Here is a 17,715-nt window from a genome sequence, read left to right as displayed (position 1 = left end):
CAAAGCATGATTTTACCAAGTTCAGGCATGCAGTTCATTCAGTGTCATTAAGTACAGTCACACTGTTGTCAATAACCACCACATTCCAGCTCCAGAGCCCTTTCAACTTGAGATACTGAAACTCTGTGCCCATTAAACACTAACTCCCCAGCCCCCTTGTGCTCCCAGCTCCATGACGACCACCATCCTACTTCCTATCTCTCTGAATTTCACTGTTCCGGGTACCTTATATAAGATAAATCATACAGCATCTGTCCTTTTGTGACTGGCTCATTTCACTTAGCATAATGTCCTCAGGGTTCATGCATGTTGTAGCAGGTGCCAGAATTTCCTTGCATTCTGTGGCTGAATAATATTCCATTATCTCTGTAGACCACATTTTGTTTATGCCTTCATCTGTCGGTGGACGCTTTGGTTGCTTCTACCCTTTAGCTGTTGTGAATAATGCTGCTGTGAATGTGTGTGTGTGCAAGAATCTCTTTGAGCCCCTGCTTGCAGATCTTGTGAGTATATACCCAGAAATGGAATTGCAGGATCATATGGTCATTCTATTTTTAATTTTTTTTTTCTAGAGAACTGCCATACTGTTTTCCATAGCAGCTGCATCATTTTACATTCCCACCAGCAGTGCACAAAGTTCCAGTTTCTCCACATCTTCACCAATACTTGTTATTTTTCTGTTTTTTTTTTATTTTGGTGGGGGGAGATAGGGTTTTTTGGATTATTTTCTGATATTTTTTGTTATTTGTTTTTGATAAGTGTGAGGTGGTACCTTGTGGTTCTGATTTCTATTTCCCTAATGACAAGTGATGTTGAGCATCTTTCTCTGTGCTTAGATATGGCCTGTTTGGAGGAATGTCCAGATAAATACTTCTGGACATAAAATTAGCCGAGTTAGGAAATACAAGATGCCTTGTAAGAACAGTTCTAAGGACCAGAGGTTTCTCTGCTGTTCCTCTGTGGAGCCATCCCCTCTCTCAATTCCCTTTTCCCTAGTTAGACAAGAGAAGCTGGAACCTTTCTTTGGAATAGTCTCCTGACCATCTGGTGCCTGTTCCCTCCCAGGGGACAGGACATGGTAAGGACTTAGGAGAGTGACTGCCTGCAGATGGGCTTCCAGCCCAGGCCTGTCTGCAAGAACCGAGCTCTTGAGGTGGTGTCGCCACTTCCTCACCTGCTGCCCTCACTCCTGAGAGCTGTGGCGACTGGAATTTGCTCAGCCCTCCTTCCCAGGCCACTTCATTCTTAGGCGATTTGTTAATGGAAATAATGTTTATGTAATTTGGATTCTACACGTGCGGTTCCACCTTGGGTGTCAGTTGTGGTTGGGTAGGTTTTTCATGAAGTGCCTTTTACTCTTTGATCTTCTGTCCTTCGGGGTCAGTCTCATCGCAGAGAGCAGGGGTTTGCAAACTATTTCTGCAGAGAGTCACTTAGTCAATATTTTAGACTTTTGAAGATCACGAGGTAGGTCCCTGTTGTAACTACTCAAGTCAGCCGTTGTAGCCACAAGTCTACACAGAAGATGCATAAAGGAGTAGTCCTGGCGCTGGTCCAGTACAACTTCATTTGGAATAACAGGCAGCAGGCTATATTTGGCCCATGGACTGTAGTTTTGCAGACCTCGGGCAAAGAGTTTCGCTCCGAACCACCTCTAATTTGACTGGCCTCCATTATTTTAACATAGGCAGATATCCAAGTGGAACAGAACCGGCAACACTTTTACGAACTGTCTCTTGAATATGTGTGTAAGCTTCAGGAAATCCAAGAAAGGAAGAAGTTTGAGTTTGTGGAACCCGTAAGTATAAATAGCAAGTTGCTCTGCTAGTTGAATTTCGTGATATAATAGGAATGTGTTTCTTTGAAGATCTAATTTATGGTTGCCAGAGGCTGTGGTGCATAAACACGAAGCAAGATGTCGTAAATTGTACACAGTACACCCGGAGCCATGAAGTCAAAGAATCACTTCTAAATAGTGGTTCTCGGCCTTATTTGCACAGCAGTGTGTAATGAGTATTATTCCTTTTGCTATATGGTCTCAAGGACTCTGCAATCAGGTACAATTTGTGCCATCCTAGCTGTAACTCCACCCTTTAAAAAAAAGTCCCCATGAAAGAAATTATATTGGAATGTGAGTGAGTGTGGGATATTTATGGGATAATCTTTATTCAGGTTTGTTCTAAAGCAAGTGCGTCCATCCAAGCCTTGGTGCTTTCAGCAATTATTGGTAACCAACTATTTCTAATACAATTCACAATGCTTATGCAACCTAAGTTAAGAACCAGTGTGTGGAACATTTGAAACTATTTTGTGAGTTACTCTGACATTTCTTTATACTTATTTTAGAAACACATGATTTTTTTGTGCTTATATAGATGCACTCTGAGAGCTTCAGTTACTTATATGTTAACATATCTACGAATATATGTATCTTCTGAATCAAAATATAAAGGGTATTTTGTACTGTGGGTTTTAGCAAAAAAAAACAGAGGTACACTGAGAGTCATGATTGTCAAGATTCACTTTAATTTTAACATAGACTATATTGCATGTGATTTTAAAAAACAGCTTTATTGAGATATAATTCACATGCCATACAATTTACCCACTGTGTGTATGATGCTGAGCAACAAACCAAAAAAAAACAAGTAATGATTCATTAAAAATTAGCATTCGTGGAAGCTATGGTCCAGTGGAGTAATTGAATTACCCTAAATTAAACAATTAGAGAAAACCTCCTTAAAGCTTTCTTTTTATGTGAAATCATAATAATGGCCTACATTTTATTTACTGACCATTTACAGTGTTCAGTCATTGTTCAGGTTGTTGTTCTAAGTACTTTTCTGTGATCATGCATGTATTCCACACAGTACCCTACTGAGGAGATATTTTAATGATCCCGCTTAGCAAATGTAGAAATTGAAGTCGAGAAACTTCAGTAATTGGCCCCAGTTGGGAATTGACCCTTGCTGGCCACTTGACGTCAGAGTCCCAAATTCCTTACCATTACGCGGTGTGACATTCTGAAGACAGTGAATCTCAGGATTTCCTTAACCCTCACCCCAAATCACTCTTACTCTAGATTTTCTCACATGTGGGGGAGAAGCAGTGCCCTCTGATCAAGAGGGGCAGGTGGAGAGCTGGTAGGAAACTCAGGGCTTAATTACTGTCCTGCCTCTGCCCCTCTCTGCTCCAGTCACTGAGCATCCTTGTCAACAAAACAGAGAGGTTCCTCTGCACTGGATGCCCTTCCAAAGAGCTTTCAGCTCTTTGATCTGTATTTCACTTTCCTTATAGGTTCTATCGACCTATAGTGATAAGGTTTCAATTATAAATGAATATAGGGATTCTCTTGACTAAAAAGGACAAATGGGTGATGTAGAATTCCATTTCTCCTAAAAGCTGTCTAATGGCTCTGATATTTAAGGGAAAAATTACAAATCCTTTTATTTTTTATAGGGACCAATTAATGAATAATAGGCAGTTCGATTTAGTTGAATTCTAGTGACTTCCTTTTAATTATTGTACTTCGATGGAATCAGAATGAGATGAGGCAAAACACGTGGCTTTTTCATTTCTTTTTTTCACTGAGATGTTTGGGTGCTCATGTCGCCTTTTCTCCTTTGTTTTAGATGCTGTCATTTTTTCAGGGAATGTTTACTTTCTATCATCAAGGCCATGAACTTGCCAAAGACTTCAATCACTACAAAATGGAACTACAGATCAACATTCAGAATGTAAGAAAACGGAAGCTTTCTCCTAAAAAAGATGTTTGAGAGGTGTAGGTTTGATTTCTTTGGTGTATGAAAAGCCTTAAACGAAGACCAGGCTGATCTGTTGGTACCGAGAAACTGAGGCTACGCTGCCACCTTCTGGTCAGGTCTTGGTGTAACAAACTGTTCTCCAGATAAGGGAGGCTCCGAATTCTGCTGCAGGCGGCTCTGTTTTTTTTTTTAAGAATTCATTTCCTATAATTTATTTTTCTTCCCTTATTTTCAGAAAAGTCATGAGGTATGTTTTTACAATCAGAATTTCACATAATTTGCCTTATTTTTTATTTTTCCAGTTATATAATTGACACACAACACTGTGTAAGTTTAAGGGTTACAGCTTAATGACTTCACTTATTATGTTGCAAGATGATTTCCACATAAGTTTAGTTAACATCTATCACTTCGTGTAGTTAAAAATTTTTTATTCCTTGTTGTGATAACTTTGACTATCTACTCTCCTAGCAACTTTGAAACAAGTCATGTGGTAGTGTGACATAGTTATTCTGCACTTTGTGAGGCAGTTCTAAGGATAACCTCTGTTGTGTAAGTCTAAGTCCGCTCTGTATGAAACAGACAAAACAGTCCTCCACTTTAAATTTAAGGCATTTCAATTCTAATTTAAATTTCTTCTGTTACTTGTATGCCTTATTTGATATTTATTCCCAGAGAGGCTAACAGTTCCAGTGGAATTTCTTTCCTGTGTTTTGTGCCTGCCTATTCACTAATGTATTGGTGTTCACAGTTGCTGTTGGCCCTTTATTGTTTTCCTGGAAAATGTATGGTTTCTGTTAGGTCTTGGATAAAGAGTTTTTTTGAGAACTATTAAGCAGTATAATGTATGTGATTTTGATCAGAAAGTGGTAGATGTTTTTCCTTTCAACACTTTTGTTGTTTTTGGAAGTGTCCTCATTGAAAAGCTATTCAAGTTATGTTTAGTGTAATTTCAAACCTTGTTAAAAACACAGTGAGTGAGTTTTGGGACAGACTCTCAACTCATCCTGAAAGACATACAAGGAGAAGGATGGGGATCTCTGTGCTGTTTGCTACCTGACCTTCAACTTCTTATAATCTTAGAAATTGAGGACTAATGGTTTTTGTGTAGATTTTGTTTCTAAGTTATTTTGGTATAGTTCCCTACATTTGAGAATGTAGGTAATGAAATCTCTTGTGTTTTGTAATTTATGCATCAATTTGTATTTGAAGATTGTACATTCTGTTCAGTTAAATGACTAAAAGAGTAGATTCCTCCCTACACCCTCCAAGATCAGTGATATAAGGTAACATACTTTAAAAATATGTCAAGGTGTATATATGTAGATTAGTCCTAACTGCAATAGTGTCTCTGTAGGTAGTAGAACATTTAGTCTAATGATGCTGTGATGTATCAGAATACTTCTGTAGACAGCAGAACACAGCATTTGTAAAAAGAACATTACATAGTTTGGAAGATTAGGTTATAATCCTGATTTCCACCCCCCCTCCACTAACTGTATAACTTGTGTCTGTACCTTATCTGTCAAGGGCAGGGCTGGCCTGGATGAGAACCTTCAGGCCTAACTGATCCATAATTTGTGTAAAATGAGGAGGCAGGGTCCCTTATTCAAAAATGAAGAATTTCAAGGCAGTGATGGCAGAGCATTAGATCAAGTGTGCGACCTTCTGAGCGCAGGGCGGTGGGTGACGGCACGGGCTACCTGCCCGTGAAGCCAGCCGGGCCTCAGGGTCTGGGGTGAGGTATGGGGACACATCGGCGTCTCCTGGGGGCTCCAGAGAAACTGTCCATGTACAGCTTGCTTATGTGGAAGTTCAGACCCACCCTGGCATCAGGGGCCTATAGTTACCTTAAATACACCAAAATAATATCAGCGAGATTCAAGATTTAAATGGGAATGAGCAATACTCAGGCATGAACTACTGTAAGCAACACTTGAAGACAGCCTATCATTTGAAATGGGTCAGCTGGTTAATAGAATCTAGCTTAGTCTATTAAGAACCTAACACACATACTTGGTAACTTTCATTTCCCATAAAGAACTGGGCGAAGAACAAGCTACTGGAAAAAATCTTTTCCTGTGTCCTCTGGAACTTCAGGATTGTCATCAGGAAGTTGCCTGGGGTCCTCCACCTCTCTGCCTTTTGTTCTGGCTCTTTCTGAGGCTGCTCCTGCAGCTCTGCAAGTAGAGGCTCTGCCTTCCGCCTCACCTTCAGTGTTGAGGACACCTGATCCGGAAGTCGCCTGTGCTCTTTACTTTTGCTTCTGGCTCATTCTTTGCCCTTCAGAAATACCAGCACCTTTGAAACACATACCACTCATTCTACCTCACCTGCTATATCTCAGTATTGCTGTAATTTACTACTTTCTTGGCAGTTTCTCTCATTCCCTGAGGATGTCAGCTTTTAGCATATCGAAGGGAAAGTGTTGGCTGTATAAAACTACATATTACAAAAATCCCAGCTGTGTGTTACCTTTTTTTTTAACTGAAGTATAGTTGATTTACAATGTTGTTAGTTTCAAGTGTACAGCAAAGTGATTCAGTTATACATACATATGTATATATCTATTCTTTTTCAGATTCTTTTCCATTATAGGTTATTATAAGATTTTGAGTAGAGTTCCTTGTGCTACACAGTAGGTCCTTGTAGTTTATCTATTTTATATATAGTAGTGTATATATGTTAATCCCAAACCCCTAATTTATCCCTCCCCGCCCCTCTCCCCTTTGATAACCATAAGTCCATCTTCTACATCTGTGAGTCTATTTCTACTTTGTAAATAAGTTCATTTGTATTATTTTTTTAGATTCCATGTATAAGCAATATCATATGGTATTTGTCTTTCTCTGTCTGACTTCTGTGTGTTACTTTTTATGCTATGCATATTTATGTATTGAAAGTAACATACCGAAATGTTGAAACCAAATCTTAGAGTTAACTATCTGTGCACTATAATGGTAGAGATAATTTTGGTCAACTCTTAGGTATTTTACTATAGCAAAAAATGACAAAAACCATTTTATAATCAGAAAAAAGGTAAAAGTTATTTAAAAGTGAAAATAACCTATTTTTGCCCAACTGGTTTCACCTTTTCTGTTGTAAAAATGGTTGGACCTTTTTTTGAGAGAGATTCAGTCTTTTTCCATTTTCTATAATCTAGAGTAACTAATGGACAGCAAAAAAGAGCAAGATGGTTTTTTAAAAAAATAGACTTTCCAGAAGAATGTAAATTGCATCAAAATTAAAGGATATTCAAAAAAACTCATTTAAAATTTTTGTGATTTCTATCCCCAAAGGAGACTAGAATAGAATTCTTCTCAGGAAGAAGTAGAATCCTAAGAAATTTTAGGGATTCCGAAGGAGTACCCAGAAGATACTAAGAATGGTGAGGAATAAATTAAGGATATGCACAGATATTTTTGTTACAGTTTTGTGAGCAAAGTAGAACACTAAAGTGATAAACTATGTTACCAAACAACAACAACAACAAGCCGATTGGAAGTGACTGTGTAAAGCATGAACATGATTGTTTCTGAGAGATGAGTTTCTGGTCACTTTTAATCTTGTTTATACCTCCTCCTTTTGCCTCCAGGCAGGGCTGTTTGTGCTGTCCCCCTCTCTGTTGTATAATGTTGTGCATTAGCTTTTATAATCCAAAAAAAAAAATTAAAAATATACTTTCATTCAGATAAAATTTTAGTTTGATATTGAACATTCTCTTTTTTCCGTTGTTAGGGAATAATGGTCACTTTTCAGTGACTTAATTGCAATTAAAATAATAATAATGATAATGCCACTTACATTTATTTTGTTACCATGTGCCAGGTGTTACCTATGTGCTTTTCTTTGGATTGTACACATTTAGTCTTCAAAGGTGTCCTATGATGTAGATTTTTTTATTCCTACTTCACAGATGAGGACCATGAGGAAAAAGAACTTGCTGAAGTCATACTGCTTTAACCAGGGAAGCATTGGAACTTGGGCAGGCTCATTCCAGGGCCCAAGGCAGTTGCTTTCAGATTTAGTGTTGGTGTAGAAATGGGTTCACTCATGGTGTATCTGGGGTCAGTAAATATAGGAGCCGGGGAACATCCTGGCATGGCCATTTGGCATCCCTGGACCTTAACAATTTCTGGGTAACATGGGAGTCCCTTTCATGGTAAGATCTCAGATTTAGGTACCGATGGTAAACCTCAGCTCACGTCTACCTCTCAACAGTTCTAACCGGCGTTCCCCTCACTCCCATGGAAGGTGTCCTTTGGGTGTTTAGACTTGATCACCTGTTGACCTGGCATCCACTGCACTCCATTCCTTACTCCGTCACCTCCCCATTCATAGGGCACTTGAGGAGATGTTTGAGGACTGCTGTGAGGGGTGTGTGTTAGCACCCTACCCCTTCTTTTCTGTTTTGTGATTTGCGGAGGTTACTAAAGCAGGCTGCAGGGGGCCCACCCCTGATGTTTTACAGCTGCTTCGGGAAACCCTCTTTATATTTTTAATTATCCTTTTGCTCCCTGAATGAGGTCATGGGGCCAGGATGGGAACACTTAAATGAAAAATGGCAATCTGTACTTGGAATTAGCCTTTGCCATCTGCCTGTAAAGCTTTATTTCTGGGTAAAACTTAGTGTGAACAGTGCCTTCTCTCCCCCGTCTTTCTTTCCTCCTTAAATATGGGTGTGAACCTGTGCTAAGCCTGACCTGCCAGTTTTGTAAAGTACTCAGATGTGTCTGAATTCCAGCTTAGTCTCCACATCGAATCCTCCTCCCCCCAGTAGGTGATGTGATGAAATATTTAATTTATAAGACTTAAGATTCATTGGTTTGGAAATTTGTTTATTTATCAAAGCATGCAAGGAAAGGAAATACAGCAATGTTGTTTTATAAGCATGGGAGAACGCTAGGCTATCTCGTAGGTTATTGTGAGGATTCAAGCACCGTAAACTGCTCTCAGTCATGTCATTCACAGTGTAAACACTCTCATGTGACCTATGGTAACATTTAAGGTCTAACATTATTATTATTGGATGATATCTTCCTATTCAGCCAGAAATTAGAATTGGAAATTGCTAGGTTCCAGCCGCTCTATTATTTGTGCTCAGATTTTGAGAAATGTAATTTTCACCCTCATTTGTAATTTGCCTAAAATGATACATTACAAAATGTAGCTGAACCTTCCTTTCCCTTCCCAGTGCAGAGTCACATCTGAGGAAGGAGGGTGGTGAGGGCAGGGTATGCCACATGGAGGGGCCTGTGGCCGTGGAAGTGGGCGTGGGAAGCTGCAGAGACAGCACGTACAGAGGAGGTGGCTGGCATGTTTGGGAGATTGGTTACCTTGAGCAGATACGTTAATTGAGCAAATAAGTAAATCTCTTGAGAATAATGGGGGCCAGGTTTTTTACTGTCTGGAAAGCAATGTGCAGAATTGGAAGGGGGTGGGCTAGAAAGAAACCTGAAGTACTGGATTGGAATTAAGTGTAATGGTATGAACTCATGGGTTTTAAGATAGATAGATACAGATGTGGTGACATGTATATGTACATATAACTGTGTATATATATAAATGTATTCACACACATACACACATACCTACATGCACTTTCACAGTCGGTCTTCCAGGAAGACCTAGAAGCAGTAACACCCCCTTAGCTGTGAGCACACTGTCCCTAGAGCTTGGTTTCTAAATACGACCAGAGTGAAATAAGTCAGAAAGAGAACAACAAATGTCGTATATTAACGCATATATGTGGAATCTAGAAAAATGGTACAGATGAACCTATTTGCAGGGTAGGAATAGAAACACAGACGTAGAGAACAGGTGGGATGAATTGGGAGATTGGGACTGACATAAATACACTACCAGGTATAAAACAGATAGCTAGTGGGCACCTGCTGTATAGCACAGGGAGCTCAGCTCGGTGCCCTATGATGACCTAGATGGGTGGGATGGGGTGGGGGAGGGAGGTCCAAGAGGGAGGGGATATGGGGATATATGTATATGTACAGCTGATTCACTTCGTTGTACAGCAGAAACTAACACACCATTGTAAAGCAATTATACTCCAGTAAAAAAAAAAAAATACTACCCTCCCCTGTAAGGAACAATGACTCCTTTGGAGAAATGGCTGGTTCTAGGACTGGGACAGAGAAAGTATAAGGTAAACCTGGGATACCTTTTTGGACCAGAGGGTAAGGGGTTACTCAGAGAATTAAGGGGGTGTGTCAAGAGAAACAGGAGCCAGCTAGAAGGGGCCTCTGCTGGTCAAATCTAGGACAATTTGAGCATTAACTTAAATAATGAGAATTTGGGATACAACTCATTAAGTTAATTGTGTGTGTGTGTGTGTGTGTTTGTGCATGCACGCACATGTGTGCACTAGCATCTATACATATATGACATGCACATATGTGTGTATATGTGTGTGTATGTATGCATAAATATTAGATACACAGAGATAGAAAGAAGTGAGGGTTGTGGAGAATCTCAGTAAAGTGACAAAGCAGGTGAATAAAATTAGGGTATAATCAGTATTAAGATGGGGGCGAGAAATCCCAGAGACATGAGAAACAGGAAGGCAGGAGAGGGAACAAGCCATTAATAAATGAGTCCCACCCTCTTTGCAGCCCTGTACATTCTTATAGTACATAAATTAAAAAAAAAAGCTCTCAGCTTGTGTTTGAAATAAGCCTCTGCAGTTAAGTTTCCCCTTTACAGTGTACATTTATCAGACTCTCCATCCCCCTAAAAAATGTACTATTCTATCATTTTTCTGCGTTTAGAACTCTTGGTAATCCCTTTCATTGTAGGGAGGAGAGAGGAGGAATTTCAATAATAATTTTTCATCTTAGCTCTTCCACAATTTCACATCAGCAGTTTTTCGATATTAATACAATTATTTTTGAGTGTAGATGGAAGAAATGTCCAGAAACTTGGTGGTGCTGACTCGTCAGGTTTGCCTGGGTATTTTCGTCACTTCACCTTGCATGTCCATTTTCAATCTAGCCATTTGACAGAGATATTGACATCCCAAGTCTCCTGGGCTTCAGAAATGTGATTTGTCTTTTTAGATATCAAAGACATTATTTGTAAGTGAGATTCCCCCCTACTTCCTTCTTCTATGAAGAAACATCATTTTCAAGTGCAATTGCCATGACCTGGAAAAAATGACACTGATATTTATTAGTTTGCAAAGAAGAATTAAGTTTTTCAGATTCTGAATTCTTAGACATATTGCTGATATAATAGTAATGAGTCAGATTGATTGTTGCAAAGGAAGGACTTCCCAGATAGATGTTTTATGGCCTATTTTTTTTAAATGTATGATTTAGTAATATTGTGAGACCTGCAGGCAGGAATTCTTATGTTGAATAATAGAATTATTCTTGGTGTTAGAAAGCTTCAAAAGTAAATAACCTCTAGTAACCTTGGTTTCTATATCTCTGTTAACTACTTAACCACTAATTTTTTTCTTTGCACAATGATCTCAACAAAGAGATACATGGGAAAGGATGGGTATATTTTGAGAAATTTATACAAAAACACTACAAATTTAATTATAGTTATCCAGAGACTTAAAAACGTACATGAAAAAACTCCTGTGGGAACTTAAAACTTGTATGTGTTTTTTAAATCCTTTTCAGACACGGAATCGTTTTGAAGGAACAAGGTCAGAAGTGGAAGAGCTTATGAACAAGATTAGACAGAATCCCAAGGACCACAAACGAGCAAGTCAGTTCACAGCGGAAGGCTACCTGTATGTACAGGAAAAAAGTAAGAGGCTCTCCAACCGTGATGAATAACTAATTAAAAATTATTTTAAAACTCTCACTGTAATTTCATACTTTTGGAGTAATTATTCCTACCACTTTCTTGCTCTCTCCTATCCTGGAAGGCATACGTTGGGTTCTTTGGGGGAAAACACATTCCTGCTCTAGGGAGGGGACGGTGAGATTAGGAGCTCTGTGAACACCCTGCTTTCCAGCCACACACCCCCGAATTCTGTGCCACACTTTGTTAAAACTTGCTTGCAAGGGGGCGGGGATTTGGTGACAGACTGAAAGCGAGGTGGGATAGTACCTTTTTCCTCATTTCCTCTCATCCCCATCTTTATCTCACTCACACACACACACACACACACACATTCATATACGTATGCACCCCTCTCCCCATAACCCTGTTCCTCCATGTTAAAGTCGAGAAGGACATATTTCTCTCCTTCTTTCACATCATTTCTTTGCACATTTATTTGAGATCGTTTTTTTGTCCTTGTTGAAATTATCAGGGCAATTGCATATGGCTACAAAAAAATACTCCTTGTTGACATGCTAACTTGTCTCACTGAATTTTCAGCATTGTTGCCATCTTAGTTGTTCTGCAGTGTGTAGAGTATCCTTATTTTGAAATTAAGGCACCCCAAGATGATTTCAGACTTCTGACAGTTTGGTCTTATTTTAACGAAGCTCTTAAAGTTTACCTCTTCAACTGTAGAGCTTGATTGCTAGTCAGTAGGGGGAGGAGTATGTGAAAATGTTTCCGTATTTCCTGTTTCTCTCCCTTCCCGCCTTTGACTGTAGTCGGGGTGCTTTAGAGTTTTTGTTTGTTAAGTGGCTGATTTACAGGATTTTCAAACTGACCAATTTCATAGCAGAGAGGCTCATGGAACAGCCATGTGATACGGGTGTTCATGTTATATGCAGTCACAGAATAAGCGTTCTTTTTCCATTTGCCTTTATTTAATGTGGGCTTAGTCTTCACGGCTCATGATGAGCAGTTACTGGCACGGCAGAACTCTAAATTTTTCTAATTTTTTAATCTTTTTTTTTTTTCAAAAAACCTGAGAGGTAATTTATTTTTACATATTTTGGTTGAACAGTAAAAGCATGCTGTTTCTAAAGGTGCCATTAGGAACAATAGCACAGCAGCTATTGAAGTATGTATAGAGTGAATGTTTTTATTTTTTTAAAATTGAAGTATAGTTGATTTACAGTGTTGTGTTAATCTCTGCTGTATAGCAAAGTGAGTCAGTTATACATATATATTCTTTTTCATATTCTTTTCGATTGTGGTTTATGACAGGATATTGAATATAGTTGCCTGTGCTGTACTGTAGGACCTTGTTGTTTATCCATGCTATATTTACTAGTTTGCATCTGTTAATCCCAAGCTCCCAATCCTTCCCTCTGCCTTTACTTTTTTTTTACCCTCTTAATCTCAGTTTGTTTATTTAATTTGAAAGAACTAAAAATACAGGGTAGAGACATGAGAAGGATAGACATTTTGTATTATATGTCCAAAGCGAAAAATCACAGGAAATTTTGATTTTTAGATTCATAACTGTTGCTTAACTTACTGGCTTTGAGAGAAATGGGGGCTGGAATTGGACTGAAAAAAACAAAAAAAACCCAATAGTGACAATTCTTCACTTGTTAGCAGTATGCCAGGCACTGTGCTAACCTCTTTATCCAACTTGTTTCATTTAATCCATTAAAAACCCCTATGAAGTGTACAGTGCTGTCATCACCCCATTTACCAGTGAGAACCTGGAAACACTGAGGAGTAAACAGTGTTTCCTGGATCATACACCTCCTCAATGCTGGAATTGTCCTAGGCTGGAGTCCGTGTTGTAGCTTCTCCTGCAGTATTGCCTGAAGCTTGGATGGTGTGAAAAACCATCACTCATCTCTGTGCTCAGAGCTGGCTGAGGAGGGTTGGGTGGTGTCAGGAGGGGATGGCAGCTTCATCAGTGAAGGACCTTGATATTTGGGGCCAAAGACTCTGAGGTTTGGCTTTGCCATTTCTCAGGCATTTGGTCTAAGCCTAAGACTTTTTAGATTAAAAAGACAGTAGGACTTCGCTGGTGGTCCAGTGGTTAAGACTCTGTGCTTCCAATGCAAGGGACACGGGTTCGATCTCTGGTCGGGGAACTAAGATCCCACATGCTGCAAAAAAGCTTAGCTTTACCATTGTTAGTAAGGGCAGCTACTTACAAGGTGCTTTAGTGGATTTAAAGCACTAGATGGATTTATAGACTAAATGCTTTTCTGCACTGTGATTCTACAGTTGTGTCATTTTTTAGAGGCCAGAATTGAATCCAAAACCATCACATATATTCAGTGGAATTCTGGAAACCCTCATGAGCTCTTCATACATAGACACAAACAAGAAACATAGTTTACAATTAAGAGATTTTCAGGTATGAGATAACAGTCTAGCAAATTATTTGAAAAGTATGTCTTTAAATTACTTCCGTGTTGCTGAAAACTCTTAGGACTGTCTCTACGAGCCTTATTTCCCCTTGTTTTCCCCTTGTCTGAGACCAGCTGTGTTGCTGATTTGTTTCCTTGAGCTGTGTTAGTTTCTGCTTCTTGGGTTTTTCCTCTTCAGCATTGTGTTTGGAACTCTGCGTATCTGTTTCTTTATGAGGAAAAAATGTAAAGTCCTATTTCTTTTCTTTTTTTTAATTTAATTTTTATTTTATTTCTTAAATTTTTATTGGAGTATAGTTGATTAACAATGTTGTGTTAGTTTCAGGTGTACAGCAAAGTGATTCAGTTATACATATATATGTATCCTTTCTCAAATTCTTTTCCCATTTAGGTTATTACAGCATATTGAATAGAGTTCCCTGTGCAATACAGTAGGTTCTTGTTGATTTAAAGTTATGTCTTTTGTTGAAGGGCCTCCTCCGTTTGGTTCCAGCTGGGTCAAACACTACTGCATGTATCGGAAAGCAGCCAAGAAGTTCAACATCATTCCGTTCGAGCACAGATCTGGGGGGAAACTAGTAAGTCTTTGCTTTTATTTATTTATTTTAAAAAATACTTATTTATTTATTAGTTTTGGCTGCAACAGGTCTTAATTGCAGCACGCAGGATCTTCAGTTGCGGCATGTGGGCTTCTTAGTTGTGGCATGCATGTGAGATCTAGTTCCCTGACCAGGGATCGAACCTGGGCCCCCTGCATTGGGAGCACAGAGTCTTACCCACTGGACCACCAGGGAAGTCCCAAGGCTTTGCTTTTATACTTCATATTCTCTGTGAGGTGGTCTTCGAGGGTATCTTTTTAATGTTGTTTATATTCACTCATGGTAAATACTTTCATTTTGTTTTTAGAATGAAAATCTTTTTTTTTTTTTTTTTTTTTTTAGTAAAATAGGCGAGAAAATAATTCCTGTGTTTTCTGAATTGTTGGCTTGGGTTTTTACTGTCAGATTTTTTGTTTTTTTTTTAAGGAGAAGAGTAGAATCATTTTCTTTCCCTGTTACTGGAAGATCCAGTTAACAGCTACAACAGACTTTCGTGACTCAGTGGTTTGTCTGCTCAGGATTTACACGGGAGGCCTGCTGTGCACGCACAGATTCATATAAATGAAAAGATTGTATAGGGTAGATGATCTGTAACGAAGTTTACTGTTTTTCACTTAAACTTTAATGTTCTCGCTTAGACACTCCCCATTTAGCTTACTCCTCCCCCAGAAGTAAAAAGCAAAGGAACTCATGATAGCTGGAAAAGAGCAAGAAGCCCTTAGGAGCTGGCTGGGTAGGAAAGGTGATCTTTCGTTTAAAACGGAAGCTGCAGCTCATGGCAACAATAGCAATCAAACCAAAGCTCCTCTCACCAGTATTGAACATACCTGGTAATGCGTTTTAAGGTTCATTCATTGCTTGCTGGGTGGAGGGGCATAACGTTTCTTATGTGAATACAGAATTAACCCAAGTTCACTTGTATTTACACATACTTTGCATCTTCCTGAAAAATATTTAAAGCCACTTATAATACAGATGCAGTTTTGTGATATTGAAATAGACATGGACCGAGCTGATCTCCCTGTGCTATGCGGCTGCGTCCGTATAGATACATATAAAATGTATCTAGTTTACATTCGGTAGTGATGGGGAGGGTGGGAGGGAGGGAGATGCAAGAGGGAAGAGATATGGGAACATATCTGTATATGTATAACTGATTCACTTTGTTCTAAAGCAGAAACTGACACACCATTGTAAAGCAATAAAGATGTAAAAAAAAATAAAAAAATTAAAAAAAAAGAAATAGACATGGAAAATCAAGTCCATGGCAAAGAGGAGGAAGTGAGGATGTCACCCTTGGAGGCTGGTGGGTTAAGACTGAGCCTGAGGGGTTTTGTTCTTGTTGTTGTGTGGTGGTAGTGTTGTTTTAAAGATCGCAGTAATTTATTTTGTCAAATGTAATGTGCCAGACGCATAGAAAGCAAACTTTGTTGTCAAGTGAAGCATCAAGTATAATAACAGAGCAAGTTCCATGAATGAACAGCAGAAGTGCACAATTCATTCACCAAATGCTCGCGATTATTTCACATTTCAGAGGGCCACTGATACGATCAGAAGTTGTAGTAAAGAGGTGAATATGGGTTAACATCAGCATCTCTATGCATTTCAGTTATAAACTGAGCATGAGGTTGGAGTGTGAGTTTCCTGTCAAGTCCCAAGACATGTCTGCTTAGTGGTGTCTTTCTGTTTTAGCTACCAAATAATAAAATATACATTTAAAAACATGACTCTGATATTTTGAATAATTTTATATTAGAATGCTTGTTTAATATTAGAGATCCCCATGTTCCAGAAAATATTAAAATATTCTAGAAGTGTTTACTCAGACTCCTTACAGTTTCTTACTGGGAACCTGCTTCTGCATTGCTTCTGCTTCCTGTTTTCCACCTCTTTTTAGTGCTCTTAAAGAGCATGATGAGGATGGTTTAGGGAGGTAAATGGTGCCATATTTAAACGAAAACTCAGGAAAGATAAATTCAGAGTGATTCACTGTAGGAAACAGCAAAACCATATAGTTGGAGTGGTTCCAGCTTTAGATGCTCACAGTGGCTGATCCAGGGTCCTTAGTGTACCTTTAGGTAGATTCCTGTGGAGCTGAAGTTTTTATAGGTCAGAAATGGTTACATATGGACTGGTTTATATGGTATAATGTAATGTGACATACAAACACATTATCCTTCTTTTAACAAGGGGACAGTAAGAGAATAACAAATATAGGCATGTGGAAACTGAATTGTTAATCCACCTTTTAAAATTAGCACTCATAAGGTCTGGTTTAATTTTACTGTAATCAAAGCAGGATCTTGAAAACCTTAAGAAAAGGACAGTGACAAAAAAGAATTTGAAAAAGAATAGATACGTGTATATGGATAACTGAATCACTTTGCTGTACACCTGAAAGTAACACAATGTTGTTAATCAGCTATACTTTGATATAAAATAAAAAGTTAAAAAAAATGGCTACAACTCTAAATAAACTGGTTTGAAAGAGAATAAGATAGAGGAACCTAAAATCTGAACCTTGCCTCCTCCCCCATCAAATATAGGGTGTTTAATTCTGTATATGTTTATACGGTAGTTTTTGAGAATGTTTAAAATGATTCTTTGCAGGGGGATGGAGAGGTGTTCTTTTTGAGAGAATGTACCAGAAGACATACTGACTCCATCGACAGAAGGTTTTGTTTTGATGTAGAAGCTGCTGACCGGTAAGTTATTGGCATTATTGGACTTTATGAAAAGAGTCATTTAAAAAATGATTTAAAAAAATAGAAGTTAATTGCAACTGAGATGTCTATGGCCTGGAAGAGTGGTATCTTGTTATCTTCCCAGGCTCTGTATTCACTGTGGGCTGTTTCGTCTTGGTCACTGTGTTTAGCTGTGCAGTGGTAGCTTAGTCTTGGCTGAAGTTTGGCATCATTTTAACTAGTGTTGTCACTTAAAAAATGACCTTGGAGCATTTCATTGTTGATCTAAGCCTTCCATGTATATACTCTGTATGTGGTGGAGGGTCATGGGCAAACTCTGTTTATTCAAAGACTAGTTCTCATTTTTTCTTGTGGTATGACTTTTAGTTATTTAGTTAGAAAAGAATCTTTGCTGGAGAGAAGGAAGTAAAAAAAAGAAAAAGAAAAACAAAGCTTGTTT

At 38.7% G+C, this 17,715-nt stretch overlaps 1 protein-coding gene across 2 annotated transcripts in view; it reads left to right on the top strand.

Moving 5' to 3' along the window:
• ARHGAP10 (Rho GTPase activating protein 10) overlaps positions 1 to 17,715 on the top strand; it is a 337,729-nt gene that overhangs the window by 126,481 nt on the left and 193,533 nt on the right. For both annotated transcript variants that reach the window (XM_082605670.1, XM_082605669.1), the window contains exons 6-10: positions 1,688 to 1,798; positions 3,633 to 3,737; positions 11,408 to 11,537; positions 14,444 to 14,550; positions 17,182 to 17,276. In XM_082605670.1, coding sequence (XP_082461796.1) covers positions 1,688 to 1,798; positions 3,633 to 3,737; positions 11,408 to 11,537; positions 14,444 to 14,550; positions 17,182 to 17,276 — 548 coding nt within the window. The remainder of the gene's footprint in view (positions 1 to 1,687; positions 1,799 to 3,632; positions 3,738 to 11,407; positions 11,538 to 14,443; positions 14,551 to 17,181; positions 17,277 to 17,715) is intronic.

Source organism: Mesoplodon mirus, assembly GCF_964341445.2.
Source record: "Mesoplodon mirus genome assembly, chromosome: 2".
Classification (NCBI taxonomy): domain Eukaryota; kingdom Metazoa; phylum Chordata; class Mammalia; order Artiodactyla; family Ziphiidae; genus Mesoplodon; species Mesoplodon mirus.
The sequence above is the reverse complement of the archived record's forward strand: the minus strand, read 5'-3'. Positions and strand labels throughout refer to the sequence as shown.